Source organism: Schistocerca gregaria, chromosome 1, assembly GCF_023897955.1.
Source record: "Schistocerca gregaria isolate iqSchGreg1 chromosome 1, iqSchGreg1.2, whole genome shotgun sequence".
Classification (NCBI taxonomy): Eukaryota; Metazoa; Arthropoda; class Insecta; order Orthoptera; family Acrididae; genus Schistocerca; species Schistocerca gregaria.
The window spans coordinates 1,076,959,960-1,076,975,427 of NC_064920.1; the positions used below are offsets into that span (position 1 = coordinate 1,076,959,960).

Genomic DNA, 15,468 nt, shown 5'->3' on the forward strand with positions numbered 1-15,468 from the left:
ACCGATTCGGTTACGCAACTTGCTAAAACTCAGGAAAACTTAAAGGAGACAGTAGATACGTTTGCAACACAAATAGACACTCTGAAATTTGGTTCATAAAAACACACTGAGGAAAGCAGTTCATTATCGGAGAAAGTAGCAGAACTTTCGGATCAGTTCACTAACTTATATACAAAGGTAGATAAAATTTGAATGAAACAAGACTCGTAGCCTTCCCTGACACAGAAGAGTATGAACAAATTAAGAAATTCAAACAAAATCAGAATCAAATTAATACACAACACAAAAGAGAAATCCGGGAAGTACAAGATCAGTTGGCACAAGTAATACAAAAATTACATATTTCAGAGGAGAATCGCGCTCCAACACGCGAAGAGGGACTTAGAAATACGGAAAACCACAAAATAATAACACAGGGCATTTCGGAAGTTATGAAAGAAATTGGCAAGGTGCAAGAATTTTGCGATAGAACCGCCGACACTACGTAACAATGACAGATATGCGACTCGCTGACACGATGACTTTGACTGTAAGCTGTTCATTACTACACGTAAATTCAAAACATTTAAGAATTCTGGCAACGACATTCATCCACAAGCGTGTCTTCATCAATTCTCTCATTGTTTTCCTCCCAACTGGTCATTACCGCACAGATTAGAACGTATGTGTGGCTATTTAGAGAATTAACCAGTTGTAAGAATGCGATCGGTCATTCACGATTGTCACAGTGAATGAGAATTTTATCATGCCTTCCTCTCAGCATATTGGTCTCAAGCTACCTTAGGAGAGAGGTTTTGCAGTATAAAAATGCCGCAGGGGAGAATCCTTTTTCTTTGATTTCACAGCTAGCAATGATTGTTCTACTCCTACCGCATTCTAACGCAGAAGTGGAAAGAATATTCAGTTCTATGAACAATTAATGCTTTGATCATATTGAGAGACCAGCTGAAGAAACAAAATAAAGGTTGTGCATCTTTTGACATACCGTCAGATGAATTGGAGCTTATTGGAACGAACAAAAGTTGCTATTTTGCGACAAAACCAGTCGAACTGCAATATCATCTTTTGAACGTTGTTCAACCCTCTGTATCAACTACAGTTGTGTCAGAGCATGAAACAGAAGAGTTATTCGATCTTCTGAGTGACGACGATGAATACCTCACATACCGGTATGTATAAATTTTGTAACCTAATGTAAGTTCTTGCTTGCTTTTGTTACAAATATAGTTGTATATTTCTAGTATATTTGACTACCGAGATTGAAACAACAATTTATGTTTCTTGCCTTTCACTGGTAAGTGTTCTACCAACTGAGCTACCCAAGCACGACTCACGCTCCGTCCTCAGCATCACTGACTTAATTCGACTACATTCCATTATCCTCGTTTTGCTTTTGTTGATGTTCATCTTATATCCTCCTTTCAAGACACTACCCATTCCGTTCAACTGCTCTTCCAATTCGTTTGCTGTCTCTGACAGAATTACTATATCATCGGCGAACCTCAAAGTTTTTATTTCTTCTCCATGGTTTTTAATACCTACTCCCAACCACTGCTTCCCTGTCATGTCCCTCGAGTCTTGTAACTGCAATTTGGTTTCTGTACAAATTGTAAATAGCTTTTCGTTCCCTGTATTTTACCCCTGACACCTTCAGAATTTGAAAGAGAGTATTCCAGTCAACATTGACAAAAGCTTTTTCTAAATCTACAATTGTTAGAAACGTAGGTTTGCATTACTTTATTCTTTCTCCTAAAGTAGGAATTTAAGGAGATGGGACCTTGATAAACTGACTAAACCAGAGGTTGTACAGAGTTTCAGGGAGAGCATAAGAGATTAATTGACAAAAATGGGCGAAAGAAATACAGTAGAAGAAGAATGGGTAGCTTTGAGGGATGAAGTAGTGAAGGCAGAAGAGAATCAAGTAGGTAAAATGACGAGGGCTACTACCAATCCTTGGGTAACAGAAGAAATATTGAATTTAATTGACGAAAGAAGAAAACATAAAAATGCAGTAAATGAAGCAGGCAGAAAGGAATACAAACGTCTCAAAAATGATATTGACAGGAAGTGGAAAATGGCTAAGCAGGCATGGCTAGAGGACAAATGTAAGGATGTAGAGGCTTATCTCACTAGGGGTAAGACAGATACTGCCTACAGGCAAATTAAAGAGACATTTGGAGATAAGAGAACCACTTGTATGAACATCAAGGGCTCAGATGGAAACCCAGTTCTAACTAAAGAAGGGAAAGCAAAAAGGTGGAAGGAGTATATAGAGGGTGTTTACAAGGGCGATGTACTTGAGGGCAATGTTACAGAAATGGAAGAGCATGTAGATGAAGATGAAATGGAAGATATGATACTGCGTGAAGAGTTTCATAGAGCAATGAGAGACCTAAGTCGAAACAAGACCCTGGGAGTAGACAATATTCCATCAGAACTACTGACAGCCTCGAGAGAGCCAGTCCTGCCAAAACTCTACCATCTGGTGAGGAAAATGTATGAGACAGGCGAAATACCCTCAGACTTCCAGAAGAATAAAGCAATTCCTATCCCAAATAAAGCAGGCGTTGACCGATGTGAAAATTACCGAACTATCAGTTTAATAAGTTGCGGCTGCAAAATACTAAGGCGAATTCTTTACAGACGAATGGAAAAACAGGTAGAAGCCGACCTTGGGGAAGATCAGTTTGGATTCCGTAGAAATATGGGACCACGTGAGGCAATACTGACCCTACGATTGAGACAGGGTTGTAACCTCTCCCCGATGTTGTTCAATCTGTATATTGAGCAAGCAGTAAAGGAAACAAAAGAAAAATTTGGAGTAGGTATTAAAAACCATGGAGAAGAAATAAAAACTTTGAGGTTCACCGATGATATAGTAATTCTGTCAGAGACAGCAAACGAATTGGAAGAGCAGTTGAACGGAATGGGTAGTGTCTTGAAAGGAGGATATAAGATGAACATCAACAAAAGCAAAACAAGGATAATGAAATGTAGTCGAATTAAGTCGGGCGATGCTGAGGGAATTAGATTAGAAAATGAGACGCTTAAAGTAGTAAAGGCGTTTTGCTATTTTGGAAGCAAAATAACTGATGATAGCCGAAGTAGAGAGGATATAAAATGTAGACTGGCAATGGCAAGGAAAGCATTTCTAAAGAAGAGAAATTTGTTAACATCGTGTATAGATTTAAGTGTCAGGAAGTCGTTTTTGAAAGTATATGTATGGAGCGTAGTGGAAGCGTGGAAGTGAAACATGGACGATAACTAGTTTGGACAAGAAGAGAATAGAAGCATTCGAAATGTGGTGCTACAGAAGAATGCTAAGGATTAGATGGGTACATCACATAACGAATGAGGAGGTACTGAATAGGATTGGGGAGAAGAGTAGTTGTGGCACAACTTGACTAGAAGAAGAGATCGTTCGGTAGGACATGTTCTGAGACATCAACGGCTCACCAACTGAGCATTGGAGCTCAGCGTGGAGGCTACAAATCGTAGAGGGAGACCAAGAGATGAATACACTAAGCAGATTCAGAGGGATGTAGGCTGCAGTACGTAGCGGGAGATGAAAAACTTGCACAGGACAGTGTAGCGTGGAGAGCTGCATCAAACCAGTCTTAGGACTGAAGACCACAACAACAACAACATATTTTTCTTGAATTCTGAGGGTATTTCGCCTGTCTTGTACATCTTGCTCACCAGATGGTAGAGTTTTGTCAGGACTGGGTGTCCCAAGGCCGTCTGTAGTTCTAATGGAATGTTGTCTACTCCCAGAATCTTGATTTGACTCTGTCAAACTCTTCACGCAGTATCATATCTCTCATTTCATCTTCATCTACATCCTCTTCCATTTCCAGTACATCGCCCTTTATAGACCCTCTATATACTCCTCCCACCTTTCTGCTTTCCCTTCTTTGCTTAGAACTGGGTTTCCATCTGAGGTCTTGATATTCATGCAAGTGGTTTTCTTTTCTCCAAAGGTCTCTTTAATTTTCGTGTAGGCAGTATCTATCTTACCCCTAGTGAGATATGCCTCTACATCCTAACATTTATCCTCTAGTCATCCCTGCTTACCATTTTGCACTTCCCGTCGATCTCATTTTTGAAACATTTGTATTCCTTTTTGCCAGCTTCATTTACTGCATTTTTATATTTTCTCCTTTCATCAATTAAATTCAATATTTCTTTTGTTACCCAAGGATTTCTAGTAGCACTTGTCTTTTTACCTACTTGACCCTCTGCTGCCTTCACTACTTCATTCCTCAAAGCTACCCATTCTTCTTCTACTGTATATAGTTCCCCCATTCCTGTCAATTGTTCTCTTATGCTCTCCCTGAAACTCTGTACAACCTTTGGTTTAGTCAGTATATCCAGGTCCGATCTCCTTAACTTCCCACGTTTTTGCAGTTTCTTCAGTTTTACTCTACAGTTTATAACCGACAGATTGTGGTCAGAGTCCACATCTGCCCCTGGAAATGTCTTGCAATTTAAAACCTGGTTCCTAAATCTCTGTCTTACCATTATATAATCTATATGATACCTTCCAGTATCACCATGATTTTCCATGTATACAACCTTCTTTTATGATTCTTGAACCAAGTGTTAGTTATATTAAGTTATGCTCTGTGCAAAATTCTACCAGCCGGTTTCCTCTTTCATTTCTTACCCCCATTCCATATTCACCTACTACGTTTCCTTGTCTCCCTTTTCCTACTCTCAAATTCCAGTCACCCATTACTACTAAAGTTTCGTCTCCGTTCACTACCTAAATAATTTCTTGTATCTCATCATACGTTTCATCAATTTCTAGTTGGCATATAAACTTGTACTACTGTAGTACGCGTGGGCTTCGTGTCTATCTTGGCCACAATAATGTGTTCACTATGCTGTTTGTAGTAGCTTACCCGGACTCGTATTTTTTTATTCATTATTAACCAACTCCTGCATTTCCCCATTTGGTTTTGTATTTGTAACCCTGTATTCACCTGACCAAAAGCCTTGTTCTTCCTGCCACCGGACTTCACTAATTTCCACTGTATCTAATTTTAACTTATCTATTTCCCTTTTTAAATTTTTTATCCTAAATGCCCGATTAAGGGATCTGACATTAGATGCTCCGACCCGTAGAACGCCTGTTTTCTTTCTCCTGACAACAACGTCCTCCTATTAATAGTAAATCTTATGGTGTCCTTGTCTTCAGAATTGTACTCTCCAGCTCTGGCCGTAGTATCATACTCTAATTTTGTTTTTATTAAATCTTCTACAGCCTTCTAGCTATTGGCGTTTAAAAAACATTTACCTGACGTGAAGCAGTTACTGCGTCTCCCTCTTGTAAGTGGTCAGTGCCAATAATGCACTAACTAACAATCCATTTCTAATTACGAGTGGACATTACGTCACCGCATTCACTACTTTAACCTCTACATAAGTTTGCGTCTTTCTATTACGTGATTTAACACCAACTGCTCCGACGATTCTACAGTTCTCTACAGGATATGTGGGTCCTTTGTGACATCACAAATTACATTGAACAAATTAAATGATATAACGCTGATCATAGCACCCGTTTCTAATACAGCCACAGTCAGTATCTTTTACACTACTACATGTATCGTGGCTTGTACAGTTTTTCGCTCTGGACACAGCATTTAAAATAGTCTTTAGTTAGTTCCTCTCTGATGTCCACGTCATCACTGTAACGTAATAAATGTACTGTATTGTCCCAGCGCTTGGCAAACATTCGAGGGTGCAATGTGCCTGGACGTAGTTTTTTGACTCCTATTACTGGGCTCCATCTCTTCCACCAGCTCAATGACGTTTACTGTGGAGTTCTGTGTCCTCTGATCACCTGACCAAAAGTCTTGTTCCTCCTGCCACCGAACTTCGCTAATTCCCACTATATCTAATTTTAGCCTACCCATTTCCCTTTTTAAATTTTTACCTACCTGCCCGATTAAGGGTTCTGACATTACACGCTCTGATCCGCAGAACGCCAGTTTTCTTTCTCCTGATAACGACATCCTCTTGAGTAGTCCCCGCCCTGAGATCAGAATGGGGACTATTTTACCTCCGGAATATTTTACCCAAGAGGACGCCATCATCATTTAATCATACAGTAAAGCCGCATGCCCTCGGGAAAAATTACGGCTGTAGTTTCCCCTTGCTTTCAGCCGTTCGCAGTACCAGCACAGCAAGGCCGTTTTGGTTATTGTTACAAGGCCAGATCAGTCCATCACCCAGACTGTTGCCCCTGCAACTACTGAAGAAGCTGCTGCCCCTCTTCAGGAACCACACGTTTGTCTGGCCTCTCAACAGATACCCTTCCGTTGTGGTTGCACCTACGGTACGGCTATCTGTATCGCTGAGGCACGCAAGCCTCCCTGCCAACAGCAAGATCCATGGTTCATGGGGGGGATCGCTTTTCTAGTCAGTACCAATAGCAACTAATCCGGGCTTCATCGTGTCCTTGTTAGTTTGAAGAAATAAATGTTTTCACAAAGCAAGAGAATCAAGACACGCTGCATCTTATGGAGAATGCTGAAGAAAAGCAAAGCAACAGTTGAGTAGTACGCCGTGCCCTGACAGTCAATGTCCAACAATAATAACCTGTTCCTAGATGGTGCAAAAAATTGTTATTGGAAGAGTACCGGAATACCCTGCTTTGGGGAAGAACAAGCTCGTTAAGAGTGGAGCGAAGGAAATACATGTTCTTGCTGCTGTTTCTCATAATCCACGCGTTAGCCCCAGAGGAATTGCGTCTTCCTCTGCAATTTCTCTAGAATACGTTAGACCAGTGTTGTTCGCGTTTTGCGCCCAGACAGCTTCCATCCATATTATGTGCAGCTTCACCTGCATATTAACCAAGAGGTTTGCAAAGGAACACCGGAGACAGTGGGTTTTAGTGAGCGAATCTTTATTTCACTGAGGAAGTCTTGGTGGGTGAAAGATACCCTTACCTCTAAATACTGCAATTTTCCAAGACCTTCTAATCAAATTTTGGAGAGTGAAACGCCGTTCATGTCGTCACTTTCAAAACTATAATAAGAGCAACAGAAATTACGTGGTTCCATTTGAAAAAGCAAAAATGATACCAATATCGCTGGAACTGATAAAGCTATGAAAAATTACTCTTCATGATTTAAGTAGTTTTTCACAGTTCATAGATGCAAGTAGTATTATGATACCTTAAACAGTTCATAAGTTATCTGAGGTGAATAGCTTAGCTGCAAACAAGTGGTGTCGTTGTGCTATAATGAGAATTATTAGCCTATTTGAAGCATCTGGTACACTTCATGTCGGTTTGATGTTGAGTACATGCCGCCCTCGCAGTCTTGCATATTTAATAATCAGCACTGAAACCGACAGAAATCCGTCCGAATATTTGTACTCGAATAAGGAATTAATGTTTTATGGATTTCACACTGAATAATAGAACACAATTTTATAACTATTTGCTTTCAAAATTGTCAGAACTGCCGCTTATTCCCTCTTGAAATATTAATGACGTATCCCACAAATACTTTAAATACGTCATATCTTAGCCGTGAAACAAGCTGTGATGAGTATGAATGAATTCAAAGCCCTAAATCAAAAAGTCTCGCAGAACAGTCGAGTACTATTTGGAAAATAAGGTCCGACCTGGCGCGAAATGGAAATGACACGGAAAATCCGATGAAGCTTTGCATAGATGTGTTGGGCAGAGTCTATAGGCTGCCGGTCGACAGCATCGTGTCTGCATCTGCATCCAAATCTACGTGACTACTCTATTGTTCACAGTAAAATGCATCACGCGGAGTGGCCAGGCGGTTTGACGCACTGTGTCAGGGATTGCACGGCCCCTCTCGCCGGAGGGTCGAGCCTTCCTTCGGGCATGGGCGTGTGTGTGTTGTACTCAGCATAAGTTAGTTTAAGTATCGTGTAAGCCTAGGGACCGGCCACCTCAGCAGCTTGGTCCCTTCGGAAATCACACACATCTGAACAGTAGAGTGCCTGGCAGGGGATTCAATGAACCACGTTCAAGCTGTCTCTCAACCGTTCTCCTCTCGAACGCCGCGGCGGTTAATTGAGCACTTAAATTTTTCTGTGCTGGCCCTGATTTCTCTTATTTTATCGTGATGGCCGTTTCTCCCTATGTAGGTGGGTGCCAACGGATGTTTTTGCAATCGGCGGATAAAACTGGAGATTGAAATTTCATGAGAAGATCCCATCACAACGTAAAACGCCTTTTGTTTAATGATTGCCACTCCAGTTCACGTATCATGTTTGTGGCACCATCTCCCCTATTTCGCGATAATACAAAACGAGCTGCCCTTCTTCGTACTTTTTCGATGTCATCCGTCAATCCCACCTTATGCAGATCCCACACCGCACAGCAGTACTCCAGAATAGGGCGGACAAGCTTGGAGTATGCAGTCTCTTTAGTAGAGCTGTTGCACATTCTATGTGGCGGACAAGGAGCACGAATAGACATCCAGACAATAGCGTCTCCCGCCAAGTAAGAGGTCCTGATGAGGGATTTCGCCTGATGTCATACAGCCCACATAACACAGCAGTCTTACTTTTCCTTCATCATGACAATTCTCAGTCTGCCGGCCGCGGTGGTCGTGCGGTTCTAGCGCTGCAGTCTGGAACCGCGGGACTGCTGCGATCGCAGGTTCGAATCCTACCTCGGACATGGATGTGTGTGATGTCCTTAGGTTAGTTAGGTTTAAGTAGTTCTAAGTTCTAGGGGAATGATGACCTAAGATGTTAAGTCCCATAGTGCTCAGAGCCATTTTGAACAATTCTCAGTCGCACGCAGCAGGGCCAACGAGAATGCTCCTGCAGCCTTTTCGGTGGGGAGTGTTTGATCACCCATAATACAGCATGAAATTGCCCCCCCCCCCCCCCCCCCGAGTTTCATTTCTTGTCAAATGGACCGCTGGCTATGAGACAAGATTATGGCACAGACAACGAGCTATAGACCAACGTAGAGAATTGGCAGAAAGCACAGACGGCCGCCTTCAATGACTAGGGTGTGGAAAAGATGGCACAACGCTACGACGTATGTCTAAGAAGGAGCTCCGACTATGTAGAGAAATAGCTAGAAGGTGTCACTAACTGTTGCAAATAAAACATTTTTGATTTTCACTATAGTTTCCATTTCGCGACCGATTGGATATTACTTTCGGAAAAACTCTCGAAAATCTAAGTGTATAGACAGAATGCCCCAGACTTGTTCGGGCGACGTACCTGTATGAAGAAGAGCTTGGGTTTACCGCCGAGGCTCGGGCAGCGCCTGGGTGTGAACGGCTGCCACAGTTCGCTGACGTGGTAGTCGCGGTCTCTGGCGCTCAGCTGCCCGTCCCTCCCGCAGTGAGACAGCACTGCCACTGCAACGCAGTCGCGACTGTCGTGGTCCTGCTCCGCCACTGCAACCACACAAGATTTTCGCTTGCATTGCTCGCAACACCTCACTGTATGCACATCTTTACTTATTAACCTTTTAAGACGATTGAGGAAATTTCCCATGCAGCTAAGTATTCACTGCCACAGAAAAAGTAAGTGGAACAGCCAGAAGACACAGTTGGATGTCATTGTAACCTGATACACCGTGAATATGTAGCTGATTACAATTGCAGTTGTCTGCGACGTAGAACGGCTACCTGAGTGTATTGTTGTTGCTTGTTTTCAGTGTTGTTACCAAGCCTGATGGGGTACATTAGGCGTCAGATTTTGCAAGGTCACTGTGAAGGGCACAAAGATACAGCATACTCGTGTGAAACAGCGTTATCAGCATCTGGTAGTGTTTGAAATGGACCTCGTTGTGGGTCTCCTTCTGGCTGGGTGGTCTAATTGTGCAGTATACAGATTTGTGGGGCATTCAGATGTGACAGTAGTCCGATGTTGAACTGCATCAGAAATTGAGAGCAACTTACTCAAGGATGCCAGACCATTACGAGGAAGGCACACCGTTTGTGCACTAGGCCCATCGTAAGCCCCTTCGCGTCTGCCCCTGTCTTTCGACTCTACTGGAAACACTGTAATCAGAGCGGGTGACGTGGTCAGGGTTGTAGAAGAAGGTGGCTGGTTTTAGCAGTCTCCCTCTTTATTGTTGGTTCTTCCAATGCAATTTACGGTAGCTCAGTCCCAGCGCTCATGTCGTGGTGGAGACGTGCTGACGCGCGCAGCCGGGGAACGCGACGTCGTGCTCGGTCAGCGGCTGCGCAGGCGGTAGGAGGCTAGCAGCAAGAGGCGCGGCCTAGACCGTCTCTTGCAGGCGCTGTGGCTCGTGAGGACGCCAGAAGTCGCCGGTGCAGCAGCGGGCAACGCCCTCCGCCGGCCGGTCCTCGGGGACAGCTTCACTGATGACGACGACGTAACAGCGACCGAACGCCCAATCGGTCGAACCGATGCCGACGCCCACCTCCGATGTCCTTAAATAGTGCAGACCGCTGCTGAATCCGCCGGTTACACGGCGCCGTGTTTATTAGAACGTTCTCAATGAGTTGCCTAACACAACCTCGCCACACGCGGCCCGCGCCTGCGTAATTCTGCTAATGCTGCGTTCTGGCTGTTGATGGCTGCCTCGCACGTACACACATACCGACGATCGTTGCAAAACTGTGTCACCTGCATAACGCGCCGGCCAGCCTTCGTCCGCCGTCTGCCGTGAGGCTGGCACGTCGCGCACTGAAACGCACTAAATCACAATTTCGCATCATATTTCCTAAAAATAACCCCTTGTCCTCTGCATAATATTCTGCACCATGGCCCCCCATTGGTTGGAGACTTGGGAGTAAGCTGCCATTAACAGCTGCCAAAAACAGCTGGGCTCCGAGTGGTACCATGGTCGGGAGACATGGTCTGCTAATAAATGACGACACATCGTGTTATATGATGAATCACGGTTCTGCACTACCCCACATTACCATCGATGGTGAGGGTGACCGCGACTTGGCGAGACGTCCCATTCTTCCAGTGCTCTGGAGAGGCACAGCTCTGCTACTCCTGGCGCTAGGGTGTGGTGAGCGATCGAGTATGATTTCAGGTCACGGTCGATTGTGCTAGAGGAAACACCGCAATAGCTCACGGACGTCCTACGGCTTCATACATTACCTCTGATGCAACGGTATGTTGGTGCCGTTTTTCAATGCCCGTGCACATATGACACGTCTCTATGAACTGTCTGCGTGGTGCTGAGACCCGTGGCCACCGTGATCCCCAGATCTGACTCCGGTAGATCATATGTGTGATCAGGTGGGACAGCGCCTCTGTGCTAGCGCCAGTATCCACGATATCATGAACTGATAATTAAATCAAGACCCTAAGTTGTCGACAGGCGTTGATATACATCAACGGGGACAGTTGGAAATGTAAGCCCTGACCGGGACTCGAACCCGGTATCTCCTGCTTACCTGGCGACCGAGACCACAGAGGCTAGTACGACTGCAGGGATTTATCCCTTTCACACTCCCCGTGAGACCCCAACTCCCAACTTAATGTCCACACACCACATTCGTAGTGCCTCTGCCCATTACACTCATTACTCGCGGCAGACAATCTTACCGAGTCCCGTAAGAGTTTGGGCAATGCACGTGCGTCCAGCACAGAAGAAAAAGGTCAATGGCCGGTTAGTGTAAACTATATGGAGATGGTATCTGTTCTTTCTGGCATGTCCGAAAGAATAGATACCATCTTCACATATCATGAACTAGTTTCAACAGTTTTTGTCCAGCTTGCCTCAGGACAAGATACAACGAATTTCTGACACCCTTCCGAACCGAATCAGTGCATGCATCAACACCACATGGGATGCAACGTCATACTGATACGTGAGTTCATACTGTCAAGTCCACATAAACTTGAATTTGTAATCACTGAAATAACATCACATACCATCTCAACCCTTCATTTCGTTTCCTGCTCCCCATCTGGATGCTTCACCTTTTCTGTCCGGCAAAGCAAAAACTAAATCATGTGATAATATAACATTTAAATTTACATGATGTAAAAAACAGAAAAAAATGAAAATTTTGAACATAGTATTTATAATATTACCAGTCAGATGCATAAAGAATTTACCCGTGAATAACACTAATAACATGTGGCAGCGTCCTTGCATCTGTAAATGCAGAGCTCTTTCAACCGATCGGAATAAGTCACGACCCACTCCAGATCTGAATCCTACGTCACACATCACAGCTATAATCCAAGATGCACATAAAAAACAGCTTACCTGTCCAAGATTGCGATAATGTCAAACGGGAGTATATCCATAACCAGAACTGACGCCACTCTATCATCTTCCAAAATCCTGTAGACATAAAAAACACTGATTTGCCTGCAATAAACATTGACTGAAGATACTACTATTGGTTCCATTTATGCAATCCGACTTCCTCTCTCTTCACGAGCTCTTGAAATAACTGCCATCTCTGCCGTTCCTTCACCTTCACTCACGAGTAGAACACACCAACTCGCTGCCAGCTATTACAGGCATTTATCAGGAGTTTACTCAGAGCAAACTGACTCTCAGACAGGAGATAAACAAGCACCAAGCTCAATGGTACATTAACAATAAAAGAACAATAAACTCAAGTAAATACCGGTGGACCTCCCACCTAGTTAACATACCAGAGACTCACTCCACACTATCGACTCCTCCAAAGCAAATAACCTCTTTCTGACAATCTTTCCGTTTCCTACTCCAAGACACGCCTGCTAACCCTGGTAATGACAACTCTGACCACATTACACAGGGTGGCGCACGAAATGTGTTACCAATTGTTTCTTTCACAATTTACGACGCACATTAGATATCCCACTGGGACCCCTACAGCAGTACCAGTAGAGCTTGGAAAAACAAATGAGTTACAAGATAACGTGTAATTCACGATACTGCCGCTAGTAGACTAGTAAGCAGCAATGGCTGACAATGGAAGACTGACGACACAGCAACGGTCGGCAATTGTGTTACTTTTTCATGAAACGAAAAGCCTTGTTGTGACTCGGAGGCGTTTTCGACAACAGTTTAACACACGATGGGTCCCTTGCAAGAAGACCATTCACAGATTGTACTTTAAATTTGTACAGGAAGGAACAGTATTGGAAGCGAAGCGACCTCGGAATAAGCCTATTTGTTCGCCGGAGAACATTGAAGTGTTACGAGTTGCTGTACAGAGAAGTCCCGGGAAAACGTATAGAAAGGCAGCAGTGCAACTGGGAATATCCAGACGCTCCGTTAAACGCATTCTTATAAGTGTATATGTAAAAGATGACCTGTGCACAGAAGCTCACTGAAGAATACAAGCAGCAGAGACTACTGTTTGCTCAGTGGGCGGAGGATAGGGAAGAAACTCTCAACAACGTTTGGTTTTCTGACGAGGCGCATTTTCATTTAGACGGTGTGGTTAACAAACAAAATGTACGCTTTTGGGCCACTGAAAACCCACAAGTGCTTCATGAACGAGAACATTATGCTCTGATGATTACAGCTTAGGCAGCAATTTCCAGTCACGGACTTACTGGACCTTTTTCTTTGAAGAAACTGTGAACAGCGAGCGTTATTTGAGCATGCTTCGCAATAGCTTCATTCCACAGCTTCTTGCTACTACCTTGCCCTTCAAAACGCAGTGGTTCATGCAAGATGGAGCAGGGCCACATACTGCAAACACTGTGTTGGAGTTTTTATACGAGCATTTCGACATGCGGATCATTTCGCTCAGGCTTCCAGGTCGCTTCAATGACGCACAAAATTGGCCCCCCAATAGTCCAGACCTCAAGCCATGTGACTTTTTTCTTCGGGGGCACCTGAAGGAAAAAATTTTCTCGAAACGTCCACGTGATTTAATGGAGCTCAGAAGAGTTATTCTTCAAGCTTGCAGTGAAATTACGGAAGACATGTGCCGTAGAGTAATCACTAACTTCAGTGTTCGTTGGAAGGAAGTTAGGAAACGAAATAGTGGACATATTGAGCATGTGCTGAGTTAGAACAAATCTCCATGGACGGCTCTTCATTGTAGTGTATGTTCCTTTCAGATTGTATTGAAATTAAGTTTATATTCAAAAACAAAATGGTAACACATTTCGTGCGCCACCCTATAGCTCCGTATGCCCCTCTCTCCTTCCTTCCCGACATCCACTTCTTCACGCCTTGGGCAGATGCAAACTCACCAATTGCGGCACAAGATAATAAAATCTACTGTTGCAAACAAACACTACACAACATTCAGTCCTGCCTCCCCACATTGACATCTACACCTGTGCTGTGCAATTCACCTTATGCTGTGTGGCTTTCAATAGCATTGTAACTGCCCCCTTTCCCGCGTTTCCTGTTCCTGTCGCGAATAGTCCGTCGGGACAACTATTGTTGGTAAACCCCCAAGTAAGCTCGAATCACTCCAGTTTTACCTCTTAGTCTTAGGGGTAGCAATATACTGTGTAACTCTTCTACGAATGTAGCCTCTCGAATTTTCAACGGTAAGCCGCAACGTCACGCGCAGTTTTTCTCTTGTAACGTCTGCTGCTCGAGTTGGATTAGCATCTCCGTGACGTTTTCGCACTAATTAAACGAACCTGTGGCGAAACGCGCTGTTCTTCTTTGTATTTTCTCTATTTCCTCTACAAACAATAAGAGTCTCAAATTGATCAATACCCAAGAAGCATTAGAACCAAGGTTATGTAAGCAAACTCCTTTATGCATGGACTACAATTCCTGAGAGTTCTGCCAGTGAATCTAAGTCAGACGTAAGCGTCACCTACGACTAATTTTATATGATCGTTACACTTTAAACCGTCCCTTACGTACACTCCTAGATATTTATTGAATTTAGCTACTTCCAGTTGTTCTTCGTCAGTCGTGTAATCATGTGATAGTATTTCCCTCTGCGTATTTATAGACAATATCATATATTTGTTTATACTGAGGGGTATCTGCCAATCCCTGCACTAAGGGTCAACTCTCTGCGGGTCTTCTTGCATGTCCCTACAACTTTTATGTGCTGTTTGCTTCACCGCAGCGACATACTTAGTTTCTGTCACATTAAAAATAAAACTAATAGCCGCATATTTCTAAAATTATGTGTTATCTGCTGCTGAGATTATGTAAGGTGCATAGGTTCTATCTACGATGAATGTTTGTCTAAAGTGGACTGTTGTGATACGTAATTCATAATCGCAACCTATGAGTGTTATGTAATGGTGAAGTTTTGGCGTCTTTTACGATGTCAGTGTAACGAAGACATTCGAACTTCAAATATAGATCACCGTGCGCATACACTACAGACATCTGATTTTCAATGATAATCAGTGAACATATTTGCTTCCTCTCAAACGCCTCTCAGATAATGACAACCACAGAATAATTACAATTTTTGTTTCTTTTATGAAGTCACATCTACAGTTGTTCATCTTGGGCAGCATTTTCAAGTTGAATGGAAAAGTATATGTTGAAAGTAATGGTCATATTTCACCATATTCTACCATATA

General features: G+C 43.4%; 1 protein-coding gene across 1 annotated transcript in view; it reads right to left on the reverse strand.

Annotated features, from left to right (window-relative positions):
• The window catches only part of LOC126281786 (caspase-1-like), a gene marked incomplete at its 5' end in the record, with an annotated part of 148,993 nt that overhangs the window by 41,117 nt on the left and 92,408 nt on the right, over positions 1–15,468 (reverse strand). The window contains one exon of the mRNA XM_049980996.1: positions 9,232–9,410. Within this exon, the coding sequence (XP_049836953.1) occupies positions 9,232–9,410 (179 nt within the window). The remainder of the gene's footprint in view (positions 1–9,231; positions 9,411–15,468) is intronic.